Source organism: Chlamydotis macqueenii, chromosome 1 (assembly GCF_036417535.1).
Source record: "Chlamydotis macqueenii isolate bChlMac1 chromosome 1, bChlMac1.mat, whole genome shotgun sequence".
Taxonomy (NCBI): Eukaryota; Metazoa; Chordata; class Aves; order Otidiformes; family Otididae; genus Chlamydotis; species Chlamydotis macqueenii.
This window is the reverse complement of record NC_141556.1, coordinates 31,627,426-31,646,081: the sequence shown is the minus strand read 5'-3', so window position 1 is coordinate 31,646,081 and position 18,656 is coordinate 31,627,426. Positions and strand designations below refer to the sequence as shown.

The 18,656-nt window shown below is 36.6% G+C and overlaps 1 protein-coding gene across 1 annotated transcript in view; it reads right to left on the bottom strand.

The window, feature by feature from the left end:
* Positions 1-18,656, bottom strand: part of CNTN1 (contactin 1) — a 252,855-nt gene that overhangs the window by 26,332 nt on the left and 207,867 nt on the right. The window contains exons 18-21 of the mRNA XM_086748148.1: positions 15,805-15,954; positions 12,237-12,307; positions 6,638-6,872; positions 2,930-3,033 (exon numbers count right to left, since the gene is read on the bottom strand). Of these exons, the coding sequence (XP_086604274.1) occupies positions 2,930-3,033; positions 6,638-6,872; positions 12,237-12,307; positions 15,805-15,954 (560 nt within the window). The remainder of the gene's footprint in view (positions 1-2,929; positions 3,034-6,637; positions 6,873-12,236; positions 12,308-15,804; positions 15,955-18,656) is intronic.

Below are 18,656 nucleotides of genomic sequence, written 5' to 3'. Positions count from 1 at the left end.
AATAGCATATTTCAGTAAGCAATAGACAATGGTAGTGAGTAGTGGTAAATTTGTTTAATAAAATAAACACGTATCTATTGCACAGAAGCAGCAGGAAATATGGATAGTGTCTTTGGTATTGCATTCACTGAAGAGCTGTAGCTTTTAGCAGGCTATTGCAAGAACTCATGAATCATAAATTCTCTATATGGATGGAGATAGTTTTCATACTTTATCTCTTCTTTAAGCGTGAGCTGAGGATACTCCTCTGTAATGGCAAATTGTATCAGCTCACACTCATCACCATGAGCACAGTCATCCTGACAGTATGCATTAGTGTCAAGAAAATCTGACTCCTCCTGGTGTGAAAAGCATTGTGTCACAGGTGAAATACCTTCAGCTACTTTGCGCAGGTTACTCCCACCTCTTAAACTCTAGCAGTTAAAAGGTCAATTATGCAATTTTCAGGTAATAATAAAGACCAAAATGTAACTGAGAAGGTGTTTCTGGTGAATGAGGGATATGACTAACCTGCGTTACAGCAGAGCACTAATTAAAAATAAATATTGGAATATTTCTTGATGCCTATAAAGATAGAGCCTTCTAGACATATTCATTTGAATTTTATAACATAGTTTGACCAAATCTGTGCTCCTTCCCCCACAACTTGTATTGTAACCTCACAAAGGCTATCTACAGCCTTGACCTTCCAGAAGAACCCTCTCTGGTTTTGCCCTGTCCTATGGCTCCTTCAGGACTGATGGAAGATGGTACTTCTGATCTTCAGTAACACAAAACTTTATTTTTGCCCTTGATGTAGAAGCACAGGCTTGCCCTTTTTTCCTCTCCCTTCTGCTAGAATGAGGCTGATGACCACTCTAAAGAAAGAGATCTCAGAATTAACTCCTTCTTGAACACTGCAGGGCAGTAATTTGTGCCTATCAGTCTGTTTATTGGGTAGCCAGGTGGGACTTTTTTTCCACGGTCCTGGTAACTAGAAGGTTACTTTAGGAAAAGAAAAAAAAGAGAAGAATTACAAGATTCTAATGCTTCTGCTCACTGTACATATTCAAGCCACTCAGTTCATACTGGATTTGTGGACGCGTAGTACTTCTCTAGGAATGAGGGGATGACGTTACATTCCAGCTATCAAAATAAGGCCACACCCTGCACATCTATATTCTGTGTAACAGAGCTCTCCACCCATTCACAGGGCATCCCACCTTTCTTCAGAACAGCAGTTCTCCTCCAGATTGTCCACACTTTTCCTGCATTTTTCATTTTTTCTGTTTATTGTCCTGTACATCCTGTTCTTTCCTGCTGAATCCTCTCCCCTCCCTTCTTTCCTGGATGTCCCCTGACAGCAACTATGACGGCTTTATGTAAAATGAAGTAAAATTTTTTAAAAGCCCAAAAGTGGGTTGCCTGTGGGGATATTCTCCCACCATGTTCTTTCCTCATTCATCCTCACCCCTCCAGCCTTCCTTCCCCATTCTCTAGCACAACTCTCAAGATCCATTGCCATGCTCTATCCCTACTGCAATCCCACCTTCTCCAGTGCTTTCCTTGTTTCTGCTGTCTCCACACCCTCACAAGTCCCCCGGTGTGTGCGTGCCAAGTGTCTGTTCTGGCTATTCAGGGTGCACAGGCTTCATGCCCAGTTTCTGCACCAACTGCCCAGCTTGGGAGTGCAGCACTGCTACCTGGCTGGCTGGCTCGAGCTCCCAGATCTGGGCACTCCACCCGGCTCTCACTTACGATCTTGAAATTGTCTATCCTATTCTAGTTGTACAGTCCCTATGAAACAACAAATCAGTGGGCTGCTTTAGTAAATTAGGAGTTATCGCTGATGTCAGTGTCTTAATTTCAAACCCCAGTGTTCTGTGCTTATAATTTTAAACTTTATGTGCATACTGTGTAGAATCAAGCTTTACATGGGACACTATACTAGCTCCTAGCGAGATCTTCAATATGATCTGTATCTTGTTACAGTATCCCAAAAGTATTACATAGATCTCATGGAGACAGAAACAGAGATCAGGAAATATAGAAACAAGCACTACTAATTTAAAGAACATTTATTCATAGATTTCAGTCATAAAAATACATTCTATGAGGTTACGCTGCATTTGTATGTGCTTATTTTGGAACACAGAGGCTACCATCAAGCAGCCGACAATTCAAATCACAAAGCAAGTCAGTAACAAACTATGGCCCTAATCCCTATTTTGGAGCGCAGCCAAAGTAAGCCGGCTGAACACGGCGGAGTTCCTAAGCATCCACTGTGTGTGGATGGTGTCAGACTTCCCTGCTGGAGCACTACGTGGCCATGTCTGGTGGCACCCACCCTGTGGCTGATGTCATCATTGTACAAAGACAAGAACAATTTTTACTGGTAGTATCACTTAGTCTTGGACCAGAAGAACATACTTTGAAGCTCTTTTTCATGTGGAGAACAGATCCATGAACAAAACATTGTTATCTTGCACAACAGCACTATCTCTGTTACACTGGATTCTGGGCATTTGTCACTTACTATAGGATTTGTGGGTGAATTATATTAATAACTGCTGATAATTTAAATGCACCACGAGTTAGTTACAATTTCATGTTGGTATTGACAATTGCACCCAAAACTTAATTTCAATATGTTTTGAGAAGGTAGAGATAGACATTCAACTATGTAACATAAAGAGACAAAATTCTTTTATGAAATAATGATGCCGTTTTTTGGTCAAATAGTGAGCACATACACTTGTTAATATGTTTTAGTAATGAAGTACATATTGTCAAAAATAATCTGTTTCTCAGGATGTGAAATCTGTACAGCAAACAACAACTAAAGAGAAGTGAACTCTAAGAGCCAGAATGCTAGAGCAGGACTTATCCTTGCATTTAACTACTGAAATTAAATGAATGAGAAGACACACAGTGTGACCTCTGAACTCACCTGATATCCTTCCACAGATTTATCAGAAACATGGTGCCAAGAAACAGACATTTCAGAAGACGACAAAACCTTTACGCTCACATCTGTAGGTATTTCAGTTGGAGCTGGAAGATGAAACACATGTTGAACATTCAGTCTTATCCAGTGTTATTGTTATACTCACTTACAGGGGCTCCTCTCACTTCAGAATTTCATGTTATTTTCTTGGTATCAGGTGGCCAAGTGTTTTAATCTGTAAACTGTTTTCACTTGAGTAAACTTTAATCTGTATGGGAAATGACTCTATAAAAACAAAGCAATAATTCTATTACTTGTCTCAGACTACATATTTTTATGCTTCAACAGATTCCATGTTGAAATTTGTGTAAGTTAAAACCAGGCTGTGATACATAGAATGAAGCATCCAGTGATCTTTTACTAAATTGGACAGCAGCAAACAGATCATGTATATCAAATTTTTTAAGTGTATGTCACTTAGTTAAGACGATACAAAGTTTCTATGCCATCAGATATTAAATACAGAGTTGGGCAGTGGCACATACAAACTTGAACGCAGGTGTGAAATAATTCAAGAGCACTCTTCTATTAGGCATACATCACAAAGTTGATTTTCTTTGCGTTCTTAGTTCTGGACACCAGTCAATGCAGATTACAGACCATTATAATGTGATAAGCTTTTATTCACGACTTAGAATATTAAGTTCTAGTTTAATTAAAACACACTGTTAATTTCACTGTCGCTTGCATTTTAAGTGAGGTAAGGAATTTAAAAAGGCATAAGCTTAGCAATGTCTATAAAAGATAAAATTTTCCAAGCTAAGAGCAGTTGTCTGTCGCGAATCTTTCGAAACAAGTTGCAACAGACAGGCATGGCAGCCCAAGCTGAGGAAAGCTTTCATACATTTAATCTTCCAACTGGGCATCCAGTCAACTATGCATCAAAACAGCCACTGTTAAGAAAAAAATCAGTTACATCTCTCATTAAAGGTATCCTAGGTAACAAAATAATTTTATATGCAAAGTTACCTTTTGTAATTGTCTTTCAATGACTGTTAATAATGCAAATGTGTAATTAAAAATGATACATTATTGCAAAATTGTTTTCACAACGACAAGAATTTAGATAAGAAAGAGGCCATTGCTAGCAATCATTAGTCACTACTAGCAATGGCAGTATGACTCGTAGTTGCCAGATACGGAACTTGGCTTAAAACATGTGGGAACACAGAAATTCCCCAGTCACTAATGTGAATAATGATGCCCACAGTTATAACTAGACACACATAGATACATTACAAAATACACAACTTAGTGGAAATGCTGTCATTATATTTAGGTATGTATGTATATTTATTTATACATATCTGCATGGAATAGTGTATGATTGTATTGCTTTGAAATCTCACTAACACCTTTGAGAAGTTGTGTTGTCTGATGCTGATTCAGAAGTACAGAAGGAATAGATGTGATAATCTAATCTGTTCCCAAATCACTGTCAGACTCTTCTCCATTGTCTCAATTACAGAATTTGCCAGTGTTTCATATTGAAAAGTTTCAACTGCTAGGGATTTTGCTGATACAATACTCAAAACAATATTTCATCTGCTTATGCTTGTTTATGAGCCCTAAATAATTTATATCCCTATTTGGCATTTATGTTCTATAAATATTTTGCAGTCTCTCTTCAGCCAGAAAGATTACATCAGCTGCTTTTCTCCAGACTTCTAATTCAATAATTCTATCAATAAAAGAAGCAGTCAAGTGTACCTCACAATGCATTCTCTTCACTGAAAACACAGTGGTCATCACACAATTATCTTCTAAGCATAAGTATACAAAGTAAAGGCTGGGTGCCAGAAAGCATGCTACAAGGCACTGAGGTGACTTTATACAAGTCCTGATGCCAGCACAAAACTCTGCAGAATGCTCTTTGGAAAAACTTCCATTACACCTACTGGAAAAACTCCTTCTAACTTGCCCTGCAGGTTAATCCTCCTGGATTTGATATGGTCAGTAGTCAGGACCATAGCTCTGCACAGGAGCTGTAAGCAGTACTGGTAAGGTATGGAGCGCTATGAATCTGGCTGTTTTGGTGACTCCTGCACTTGAAATCAAACAAAAGAAGTAGGTTCACTGAGCTTTTATTCCTTTTGCTGACTGGATTTGGCATAATTTAACCAGAAGTGTTTCTATCAAGTATCTGAACTTTGCTAAAGTCTATGTTAGAACATCAGCAGCCACTGAAGTGACTTCTTTATCTGGAAGCTGGCACCACTGCACATTTAACTTTTCTTCTGTCTTTTAGAGCTACTGGGCTCTGCCGTGTCTCTGAATTTAGAGACACACTGCCATCCCTGACATGGTTAGTATAATCCTAACACAAACATGTGGGAGCTTATCAGTCAGCTGTTGATAATGTCTCTGAGAAAGGATGGATACTAAAATGTTATTTGGTAGACATGGTTTTTATTACACCATGGCTATTTACTGACTCATTTATACAATTGCAAAAACAACCATTCTGTTGCTGCAGCAGCTGTTGAAGATGATATCCTAAGGTACGCTTTTATGAGAAAAAGGATTAGTATTAACCTCTTCAGATAACCAAGTGTTGCTAGCTTGGATCCTGAATTATTGTAAGAAATAAAAGGACTGTTTTATCTTTTCTCTGTGTGTGGGCGATTTGTGTGCAAAGTTCCCATTAGCGCTAATGGGAATCATGAACATAAATCTCCCATAAAGTACACAGAGTAAAGACCAGAGTCGGAAGTGTGAGAATGTGGCCTTGTTATCATATCCTTCCTCTTGGCTCTTTGGTCTGGATCTGTTGACTTTGTAAAGGAGATTCTGCTCTATGGAAAGACAAATACAAGCAATTCTTCTTTGGGTTTCTGGCAGAAATTAATAAACTGCATTTTTTTTTAAAACAGGCTTGAGTGACTATTGCAATTAGGATGTTGTATCCATTTCTTCTGATTTAAGGTAAACCTTCTTCTATACTTTCTCTCTCCTGATGAGTTTGGAAATGTAATTTAAACTTCAATCCTAAAGATCACAGCATGTGAAATAATTCCAGCAAGAATTAAGAAAATGATTTTAGTGAAATGTCAAAGAGGTTTTAATTAAATTATTCACTTGATAGCTCTAAGATCCAAACTGAAATAAAGAATGTGGCAGGGATAATTTATATTAGACTCCAAACATGCTTGAAGTATAACTAGATACAACTGAATTATCATTCCTTCAGAATTTTGGCCTAAATTCTGATACTGATCTACTCAAATAATAGGCTTTAGTGTGGTCTGTTAAGAACAAAAAAAAATTATACATATGTCAAATACATGTATTAAGATCACAGAGACAGGGCTGGATAATGATGTAAATGTTTTAGGTGACAAATACGAAGATCAGAATTTCTTTTTTTTTTAATTCTGAGATCTTTTAACAAGCTATGTGAGGAACCTTGAATGCTTCTGCATATTGCTCACTGACAGCAAGTAAAACCAAGTGCTCTGCATCACACAGAAAGCACAAATCTTGTTGTTTATTCAGAACAACTGCAAGTGTTTTCTGTGAGCAAGATACACCCTCCTTGCCAAAGGCATGTGTTGCTGTATACATCAGTGTCAAGGACCAGGTTCTCTCTACTGATGTTGGTAGTGCTGATCTGAGCCCTCAGTGTAAAACTTATCTGGAATCTTTACTCACCATCTTGTGCTGAATAAATGACAGCAGTAAGACTGAATGGTCCATCTCCTTTGTTGTTAAAAGCTTTCACTTTTACTTGATACTGGGTTGAAGGTGGCATTGATTCATCCTTGTGCACGTACCGACCAATTTCAGGATTAGTAACTGTAACTCTTCTCCATTCTTTCTCACCAAATGGCTTGAAAGCCACTATATAACCAAAGTTATTGCCATAGTGGTATTCTCTTGACAAAGGCTAAAGAGGCAAAAGATAAAACATTACTTTTTTGTCGCTACCTAAACAAATAGATCTATAATGAATTAAAAATAATACAGAAAGCATCGATATGCATATTGTAAAGACACTGAAGTTCCTTTTTCTGCTGGTTTACTTCTATGTTTTGCTACCATCCCCTTTAAAAATACACCATCTTTCTTTAAAAATACACTATGTTCATTATGCAGATCTGCAGCAGTAGTGTATCTGCTACTAAAACATTTTAAGACCTTGTTCCTCATCCAAACTCCATGCAAAACACATCATGTTATCTCTTACAGAAAGAAACCAAGAATGACTCTGTACTAAAACTGCTGTCAGCCATAGCTAGCAAAAAAAGGCTTTCTTAAGGAGTAAGTGATAGTGAATATGTAACACAGACACACTATGCAAGTATGTGGGTCCAAGTGCATGTGTGGAGATAGATCTTCCTGTGGAACAGAGAGGGAGAAGAGAAAATTTATGTGGCTTGCCAAAATTATATTAATTTACCTAAAGTTGGTCACCTACGCAACTTGCACATCTCACGAAGAGAGATGGACACATTGAAAGAATGATTCATCCTACCACTTTTCACTGATGATGGAGGGGGTCCAGTTGCTGGTTTAGATTATCTAGTTAGCTTCCAGCTGGTAAAAGTCCAAGTGAAGTGACTCCCACTTTCAGCATGAGCATTAAAGGTGTCTATCCAAAATATTTCTTAAAAATACAGCTGATTTCGCATACCTAGGAATACTGGAAAATATAAAATTCTGGAAGACCATCTGCTGCAATGAATTTTGCTTCATTTACCAAAGCTCTACATTCAGTAATCCCTTCTCAGTCCTCAGATCCTTTACCACAACTATTAGACAGCGCATGAAGGCTGACTAGAAGCATCCTTTGAAAATAAACTTCCTGCATCACTTTTGCCCATCCAGTAAACCTCGAAGAGATGAAATAGCTTATCTTGAGGCAAGGGTCCTGGAGCAGTGCAACAGAGAGGAATTATTCTCCTTAGGCGTTTGCCCACTACTGTAGCACTTCAGTCAACATGTGGAGATATTCTGCTCAATGATTTATAAAACTTAGATGGTAATAGGGGAACGAGATTAAAAAAAATCCTAGTTCACAAATTTTTATGTTCATATTTGTTTGAAACTAGAATGGAACTCTAGAAAACTCACCAAATTTTTGGAACAGTAGAAACATTTAAGTTTTAACTTCAAAAACATAACATGTAGATTAGAACAGTAGTACATATTATAAAAGAAAAAAAAATAAGGCAAACACAGATGTTGGAAGTCAAAATTAGAAAAATGTCTGATAAGGACATATGTACAATGATGGAACTTCTTTTCTTCATGACGAAGCTTCCAAGAGAAATTCACAGAATCAGACCAAAGGTTGAGACTTCTGACTTTACTCAGCTTAGGGTTAACTGACCCTTGTCCTGGGTGTGCCAGCTATGAGATCCCATTGCATCCCATTTTTTTTCTGCTGATGCTGTAAAGTTTCACCACTCTGCATATCTTTGCTAAAGTCATCATCAGTGCTAAAGTCACAAGAATAACAGTATAGCAATATTAAAAGCAGGCAGCCTTCAGCTGGTTGAGGACAGAAAGCTGGTTCTAGACGAAGCTCCCTAGACACCAGTGCTTTGGCATGAGATCATCACTGGATACAAGCAAAAGCCAGCTGTGGGAGTAAGGCCCAGAATCCAACAGGATTTACCATCTGCAGAGTTCAGTAGGTTTCCTCTTGCTTGCTGTTCTTTTCCCCCATTCTTCCATAGCAGAACAGTTGCTCAGTTCAATCAAAAATGGGAAAGCGCACCATGACTAGGGTTAGGGCACCCTTCTAGAACATGAGATTTGTATAGACAATCTTCCAGACTGAGTGCCTCTTGCTTCCTGGGTGGGTACTCTAACCTTGACTCCATGTTGCAGAAGACTGATGCAAGTGACTGCAGGTCTCTACATACATAACTTCTCTGGCTTTTCCGGGGAACATAGGTGAAATGCTGATATATGTCAAATCTGAAGTATAATGGAGCTTTTGACAGTGGAAAGATACTCATCTACACGCAAACATGTCTTCTGAGGACTCATGAATGACTTAAGTATAACTGGTAATTAAGATGATTGCCAAGAGATAAAATTCTCAAGCCAAAAAGGAGATGGATATTTGGTCTCTAGTTGTGATGCTAACCACAAGCCACCAGGAGAAGACTTTAACTACAAATCAACTATGAAAAAAAATTTACTAGATAATCTATTTTCTGTGCTTAACTTTTTGTGTCAGGCCTATTCTGAGTGTACCTATTGGATGAGGTATAACTCATGTCTTAGCTTGTTTTCTACCTCAGGTCTGACTGGAGATCAGGTGAAAATTGGATACCTAGTTTCCCAGAACAGCTAACATACTTTCATGTACCTAAGTTTAGATTCACAGGCAACCTTGCAATTCAAAAAGTAGAAGATTTCATGGACTGGGTCACCTTCGATAGTTGGTCTTCTGAGTCTATCATCGTATGTAGCTGCTTAAAATAAACTAGAATCCTATCTCATATGCCAAGGTAAGCAGCCTGGATATGGCCCTAGTCTCAGAATGATTTTCAGCCAGAGCAAACTTTAGAAAGCCAGGACTAGCACTTAAAAATTATATTGTGGAAGGTCTTAAATAAAATGTTGAAAGCAGCTTGACCTTCAATGGCTGCACATAATAAGTAGGTATAAGTAGCTGAATAGTTTGTAGTATCCACTAAAAACTTTGAAAACCAAAACAGAAGAGGGAAAGATAAATGGGGAAAAATGAGGAAGAATGGGTATGCCACTCCTAGCTCTCTTTCCTCAGTTCTTCTTTCAAAACAAGAATTAGAAGAGCTTTGATTGCATCTCTGGCTGTCTCATTCAACCTGGGCTTATGAATCATAGCAAAAGCTGAAAGGGGGTTGGCAGCAATATGTGAACCTGCCATACATTTTGTTCTTCTCTTCTTAATTAAGGACTGTTTTGAGTAGCATATGCAAATGTCAGCACATTTAGGGGAATCAATATACACCTTTATCTCAGCCTTACAGATAGATATATTGTTGTCTGTCAGACAGGCTCCATAAATCTAGTGCCTCTATTCAAAAACACTTGCTAGTCATAGTAGATTCTTGGGAAGTAAATATTTAAAGCCATGCTTAATTTGTCTGACTAAATGAGCTACTCATTACAGAAGAGATGTAAAAAGCATGACATTAGGTAGGAGAAATAATTGGAATACAAATCTACTTGGGCATATAGGAAAGACTGAAATAATCTTGTACTTCAGATCTTGCATTAGTCACTATTCTCCTGGCTATAATTTTCTTTTTTTTTTTAATTTGGGCACATCTAAGTTTTTACTGTATTGAAAATACCATGATTCTAGGTCTTTACATGCAATGCAAGAAGTAGTAGTTGTAGTTTGTTAAAGTTTTTACAAGATAGCACTTGTGAAGAAATAAATTAATCTAAGTCTTGTGTAACTGTCCATTGCATGTGTTCTTGTTTTACTTTTGCTCATCAAAAATAAAGAAAGATCAGAATCAAACCAATTAGGATACATCTACTTTCTAACATATTGTTAGTGGAACTAAGAAATAACCTCTTAAATATATTTTAACAAACATGTATACCTTCCTTTTCCAGAAACTCAGAATTTTTTTTTTTAGGTAAATTCATTGCTAAAGTACTCAGGAAGACTGAATTAATATTTTGAAATGAATTAAAAAACAAACAACAACAACAACAAAAAAACCCCAGGAAAGCCCAAATCTGTTAGCCCAAACATACGGCTGACTATTTCTGTGTCATACTTTACAACTTTTCCAAAGAGTTATGATCAAACTTAAGTACAAAAAGAAGGAAATATGCATAGGGATTAAAATGTGTACATTCATAAGGAGGATCCCTATACAACAATGACAAACTTGCTCTTGGAATTATATCATCTTTATATTACTTCCCACAAGAAAAAGCACTCTTCGTAGAGGTTAATAAGTTGCTACATCTGAAACAAACTATTCCCCAAAAGACACAAATGGCATAATGTGCCGTATGTGCCTCATAGCCTTATGAAGTTGAACAGAGAGGTCAATAGCAAGATAAACATGGTCATTTTTTCAAGCATAATATTTAATCATCTTTCTTTGCCAGAGGTAATGTTTCTGTAACTCTGCTTTTGCTGGATACTGATAGGCTCTGACATAAATCAGATGATAGACAGGCTTTTTTTTTTTTGCTTTATTTCTCCTCCCTTTCCCAAATACCCTTCAGAAGACTTCAGCTCTCTCTTTCATGCAACTTCTTCCTACACAACTTTCCTTACACTTTCTTACCCTCTCTTGTCCTGGGTTTTGCTTTCTTCCTATGTTCTTGTCTCTTTGCCTTTCTTCCCTGTTTTCAGAAGCATTTTTTTCCCCACAGTATAGGTAAATTTTAAAAACAATTGAAGATAGCATTTTTATATATAGCTATATATATGAGACTTTTAAAAGACAAAATGTCATGGACTGAATACCTACAGTATATGAAAGAGACAAAATTTTCATAAGACTTTGCTTACTGAAAAGCTTTTTTGATAACATTGTAATTTTTAAAAACTTTTAATTCCCTTATTTTTGTGATTAACATTTTATCTCTGCCGCTTTCCCCTTTCTTTATTTTGCTTAATACATAATCATTAAAGACAAATTAATGGCTTGAAGGAAAAGAACAACATCAGTACATGGATATCAATGAACGGCTAAATTCTGGTATGAGGCAACATTAGTTCGTGTTACCAGTCATATTGGCATAAAATACGACTTATAAAATGTCAATATACAAGAATTTCCTTAAAAATCCAGTTGATAGTTATGACAGACTGGTTTATAGAATGGCAATATATTTTTTTTTAGTAAAGCCTGTAAATCTGTGCACAGCACATTAAAATCATCATTAAGACGTTACACTTTTAGTTGTAGTAAGCAGATCTGCATGCTATTCAGATTTTAACTTTAAAAAAGCCTCCAAGAAAGATTCAATATGCAGAATTTTCAAATGCAGTTACATCAATGCATTACCATAGTCAGTATGTCTTTCAGTCTTTTTGAAACATAATCAGAGAACGTTTTAGATAGTATTTTAGAAATGTCCAGTACATAACTATCTAAAATAATGTCTTCGTCATTCCTTTTTATGTATTTTTATGAGAAAAGTCTGAAAATCTATATATAATGTGTACAAGCCCTGCTCTCATAGAAACCAGTGACAGACCATTCATGGGTTTCAGGAGGAGCAAGATCAGACACAAGGAAGTACAGGTTTTGTGCCATCTCAGTGCAATACCTACCATCCATGTTATTGTCAGCTCTCGATTGCTTCCACCTCCTCCTCCTACATCAGAAGGAGCCACATTAGGAGCTAGAAAAACAGGAGAGACAAGAAAAATTACTACAAAGTATGCAGTTAGTAAAAATATCACTATTGACTTTTATTTTTACCAGCAGGGCCAATGAGCACATATGGCACACACAATTAAAATAATGATAGTCTCTAATAGCTGTGAGAGTCTGTGGCCTTGCCAAGACTAATGTATAACTACTGCTGCAGGAAAGATGCCAATTCTAACCACAGCTAGCAATCAATCATTCTTTTTTTTAACCATATTCTCTACAAATATTTAATTGAATATTCAGAAACGGAACACTCTCATAAGTCCAAAGAGAAGCACTGTGTATTGTTCTCAGATGTTGGTATGCCAATACTTGCACACGTATCTACTTCGATGGATTTACTTGCAATGCATACTGCTAAATCCATAGGCACATCTTGAAGGATTGGCATCCTATTCGTATTCTAGATCAGTGGCACATGTCGTCTTGATTGGCATGTTCAGAATGGTTAGATGTTCAGAAGTGAAGCTGGCATAGCACTTAGTAATCTACTAATTGCCTTGTAGACTGATATTCTCTGTAATGAAATAAAATCTGTTCATCTATCATTAGTGCACAGCTGAGTGGTAAAGCAGGATACTCTCAGGGACTCGACTACAAATCATTCCTGTGTTCTCATTTCTGTAGACTCTCTGCATTCAGTGTGATGATTCTATTGCTATCTTCTATTGTGTTCGTGTATTTATTTGCCGTCACTCAATGCTGAGGACACACAAAGTACCATGGAAAACTTAAGATATGATGGCCTACCTATCGTGCATTAAATATGTCCCAGGTGATCATGCATTAGCTACATGCCCTATCTACAGGAACATGTTCTTTGTGTTAAAAATTCTGATATGACCAGGCATTTTCTCCACTAATCAGTGAATGTCACAAGATAGTAAGGGGATAAGTGCTCTCCCACTATCTAAGTAAAATGTTTACTGAGGCCTTCTCTGAGGGTCAGCTGAGGAGAGACACAAATCTGAGAAGAATTAATGTTTTCAGAAAGGATAAAAATATGTAACAATAAATTTGAAATTGAAATCAGCATTCAGTGCATGGTTTGTGTTATTTATTTCTGGCCTTCCAGAAAACAAATTAGTGTAGAATGAGACTAAACATACATATCATGACAATTCAAAAGGAAGCTTGAACTTATTACGTGCTATTACTGAAATACAGAGCAGTCATACTATCTGCATGTAACTTCAGTGCTAAGTTAGAAGCAAACGTTTGCTAGAATGCTTAAGTAGTCAAAGAAGATACACGCCTGCTAAAGAAGAGAAAAAAGATTGTCTAATGTCTTACAAATCACCCTTTTCAAGAGAATCTCCCTCATTCTCCCAACCATTAAACCCAGGTTTCTCTCTCCATGAAGACCAGGTTACTAATTCCGACAGCTATACTTAGAAAATTACTTGAATGTGTCCAGAAGCTAAAACATAAAAGCAGACTTCGATCCACTGAATTTCAAGAAATCACTGTGAAATGTGTTATCGATGAAGCAAGCAGATTTCATTAAAGAGAAAATTCATAGCACACATTCTTAGCATGCTAATAAAAATGTTACTGAAATTACAGTTATCTATAAGAAGAGAGACTTCAAAACTGAAAAAGACACTGATAACATTTCAGTTTAACAGACATTTGTCACTCATGTAGTACAACAAAGACAGAGCACTGTTTGTTGCTGTTTAACACAGAACAAATGTTAAAAATAAGTACAATGTGTGGATATGGGCTGTTGCTTATGCAAAAAAAATATTTACCTTCTTCACATTTACATGAAAATACACACGCAGCACTGGTTCTGTAGCACCCTGGAAGTTGACAGTGCAACCTAAATACTATTGGTGCTGCTTATAATAAATTCCAGCTCCAGGCAGAAAATGCTCTAGAGCACAGAAGTTCATCTGCAAGTTGTTAATGATTTATACCCTATTTTGGCATGGCAAGAAGTGCTGACTGATGCCTAGAAAGATTACATTAACATTTTGCTTTGTTTCACCAAAAATATCTCACAGTCTGCCAGAGATGACAATGGTGCTGTGCATGGGGAATCGGACAACAGACTAAACAGATTATCTATCTCTTGCAAAAGCATTGCATCCTTCTACAAAACTGGAGGATATGCTATTTTTTGGGAGGCTACAACAAAGACCATGAATGTGGCACACTGCAAACAGTAGAACACTACCAGTACTCCACCTGTGACCATTATTTCCCCTCCCTTTCTGCCTCTTTTATGACATTTCAAAATGTCTGTTGTGCACCAGGCACTCCAAGAAGCATGTGCAGATCTATCATTTAGATTCCTGGGCCTTCAAATACAGCTGTTGATTCGTAAAACATATGATGTTAATTGTCAATTTTATAGGCAGTAATTTCCTTTTACTTCAGTATTAAAGTTCTGTGGCTTTTCCTTCTCCATCCAGATTAATTTAACCAAGCTGTATTTCCTTTCTCCCTGAGCAACAAAAATTTTAATGGACCAAGTGTGGGTCTTTTTTAATAAATCTTTTCAAATTTGCAATGCAAATACATTTTATTTTGAAAATACTATCTAATCAAAGTAATGACCTAGCAGGTTAATTGCAAAAAATAATTTTTACACTTTGGTTTTGTATTTTTAGTTTCAAATCTCAAGCTGTAGGACAAAAATTGTAAATATATCTAGGTGGCACATGGGTGCTAATATGTGTTAAGGAGGATATACTGGTACACAGGCTTCGCTGAATACAGTCTTTTTGTAATGATACATTACCTCCTAGAGCACTGTTGTTATCTCCTTTGTACAGTCAAACCAGAATGTATTATCTTGAATAATAACATCTAATTCCTCATTTTGGAGAATTCATTTTAAAAATTACATGCCTGAGCCTAAACGATATCCTTAAATATGTGCTGAAATTTTACCAGAGAATGATTAGACTGATAATGGCATACGTTGTGTCGGATAATGTCACATCTTTGATGTGGAATAAGAAGACACAAGATCAAACCTTCAGTCACAGGGAAACGGCATTATCTAGAATAATACACATCTTGCCATGTATTCTTCAGTTAGAATACAAACCACACAGCAAATGGACATTTTCCATGTTAACAACATGCATGTTTTTTCTTAAGTCCTGTACCCTGGTCCCAAGCACGTGCATACATTCATATAGATACAACCCGACTGATAGATACGGTGGGGAATCTCTGAAAGATACAGTATGATTCTGTTTCAGCGATAGAGACAAATTTGCCATTTGTATCACGATATTTCTTTCCTGTCTGCTTTGATGATATCACATCCAGACAGTTTGGTGTTTACTTACTGAAATCTATAGTAGTGCGAGGCTGAAAATACGTTCTCTAGACTTGCATCTTATAAAGTGCTTTTTTCAAATAATAAAAAAAAAATTACAAATTGATGAATAAAAACGTGAAAACTAAGAAATACAGTAAAAACTTCAACATTTTCTGTTTACGTACGAGCGCCTTCAGTTCTAATTCTCTGTGACGGCATACTAGGTTCTCCTGTCCCCAAAGTGTTTGTTGCTATTATCCGGAATTCATATTCCATCCATGGAATTAAATCAATCACTGTAGCAGATTCCATATTTCCTTCAATATCTGATGGTTCTAAAAAAAATAAGGAATTGCTTTAGAAAACAGCATTTTTACAATAAGTTCAGCCAACAATGTGGTTGATTTTGGCAAAACTACCACTATTCCGCAACAGCCTACAGCCAGCTGAAGGAAACTTGAAGTTGTACATTAGGAATACCATATTTGACAAGGAGTACTTACGGCAGTGACTGGGAATTTGGAAACTATGACAGTATCTTGGATAAACCCTTGCAGACTTAGAAGTTTTAACTGGGTGTGAAGTAGCAAAAGAATTACATATAGTTATGAGGTGTCCTTACTAATTACATATTGTAGTTGTAGAATTTCATTTTACCTACTGACAAATGCAATAAGAAATCTGGAATGCAAAACTAGTGAAATATAAATTCGTTATACAGGCAAGGACTAGACATGTGCAAATGTAGGGTTCGATCAATTGATAAAGAGCGGTTTGTAAAATGTGGCCACATTTTGGTGCACATGGTGAGCATGTTATAACTTGCTATCTAGTTCTGACCCAACAAGGGTAAGTGTTCTTGTAATTCCTGTGAAAAGATCTATTACTGTCATAAGGATAAGCTTCTTTACCATAAATAAAATGTGTAACTCATGACTCTCTGTCTGCAATTCACAGACAATAGAGGTTGTTTCTATAGCTGTCTGCAGTTATAGAAAGACATAGGATTTTCCTTTATTGCGTGGGCCGAGAGTTGTTTGTCAAATTAAAGTCTGGGTTCAGAGGGAGATGAGAAATGTGATATTCTGCACTGGGAAGGCAGCTGGTTTGAAATATGAATGTGATGGCTGCAAAAAACTCAGACACAGCAGTGTAAGCACTCAATAGAGACACAACTTTCCTCTACCTAATGATTATTACATTCTTCTTTCCAAAGTGAGGCCCTGAAGGGGAAAGAAAAAACACTTTCCATTTTCTTTCTACCTGCCCACCACCCTCCCTCATCCTTACTCAAATTATTTTTCTCTCCAGTCAATAGAGCCGCTGCAAACCTGCTATGGCATCCAAGCCATGACAGAAATTTGGCATTCCTTTTCCTGGGCTACTTTCAATCTCTTCATTTAATCTTATTGTGCCACAAATTCTCAGAATAATAATGAATACTCAACATGATGAGAATCTGATCCCCTTAACTGAAAAGAGCCGCAGAAATGTAAACAACTTATTACATAACCCATTCATACATATTTCCATACTGTGAAGCAGAATACACTTCTTTCATAAAACACACTCAATATTATGCAACCTGAGATGAATGATTTGTTTTGGGAATAATGGTAGTAGCAATAACAACAACAATATTTCCAAAGTGCAATGCCAAAGTATGTTTTTTGTTTCACACACTGATAATTAGCAGTATTAAATGATAGCCTAAACACTGATGAGAGATCATTTTGGACTGTACATCATGCTTCTTTTATATGAAAGTGAACACTACTGAGTCAAACTAGGAGGAGCCCAGAAATTAAGTAAAAACTTGCAGTGGTGCCAGTGATGGTTACTACGGTGATTTAATCTATTTTTAAGCAAATAATCTATTAATCAAAATTACTCAGTGTGGTTCAAATGAAAAACTAATGATTTTCAAAACACTGGAAGAGTTTGTTTCAACTTTTCAGAAATCAATAATTTATATCTCTCCTGCCAGCTTCTTAAAGAGGAATTCAACAATGTAGATTCCTCCCTATCCCACTCAAGATGTGAATTCCATTCAACATGCTATAGGATAAGACTCAAAGTCTGAGTGCATGTCTTCATGACTGTTTCATTAATTCCATGAAGCAGAAGAACTTCAGAGATGCAGAGAAGTGCATCCAATCATGCCTATAACACTGCAAACAGAGAATCTTCCTGAGAAGTGAGAGATACGGGTTCAAGTGTCTGCTCTGAACCAGACAGAGTGAGATCTGAATCCAACACTTGTATCTCCTACATGTTTCTAGTTCCAGTAACACAGCACAAAAAGAAGCAGTATCAGAGCTGCTACCCTCTGTTTATAAATTCTTCCTGCATCTACCTATAGCTTCATTTCTTCCCAATTCATTGTTTTTAAATTAAAAAGAAAAAAATTAATAAGAAATAAAACATAATTTATCCTGAAAAAGTGGAGGTTGGTCTAAAAGGATCCTCCCTCCTGCGTATACTGTTACTGAAGCAAATCATCGGTTATTTGAACATCTCTAATTTCTACATTAATTTTTTTTTTTTAAGTTCAAATAAACCTATTCTACAGAAACTCTTAAACAACATACAAGAGATAGGAAGGGACTGGGGAACCTTCTAGTTTTATTTTCCAAGCTACCTTATCATAAGTAACTCATATACTAGTGCTGGCTGTTGGAGGTAATGATACACAACAGAGCTACATACACCACATATTCTAGAAGAGAAATATGATTTAAGGCAGTAGGCCTAGTATTTTTAGCTTTTTACTCTGAAAATGTAACAGAGATTTTCAGGACATGTCAAAGTCTGTTTCTGTAGTTTTAAAGGACAACTTAATGAAAGACAATAGCTGAAACTACTAAATGCTTAGTATTTAAAAATGCTGAGTATGTGATGCCCTAATTCCACAGAAAAGCACTGAAGTTATAATTTATTATGGTGGCATAATGAATCATATTAATAGGACAATTCTGTATAGCTTGTAGCAATGCTATCCTTCATAAAGCATTCAAAGACACCAAGTTTAAAATAT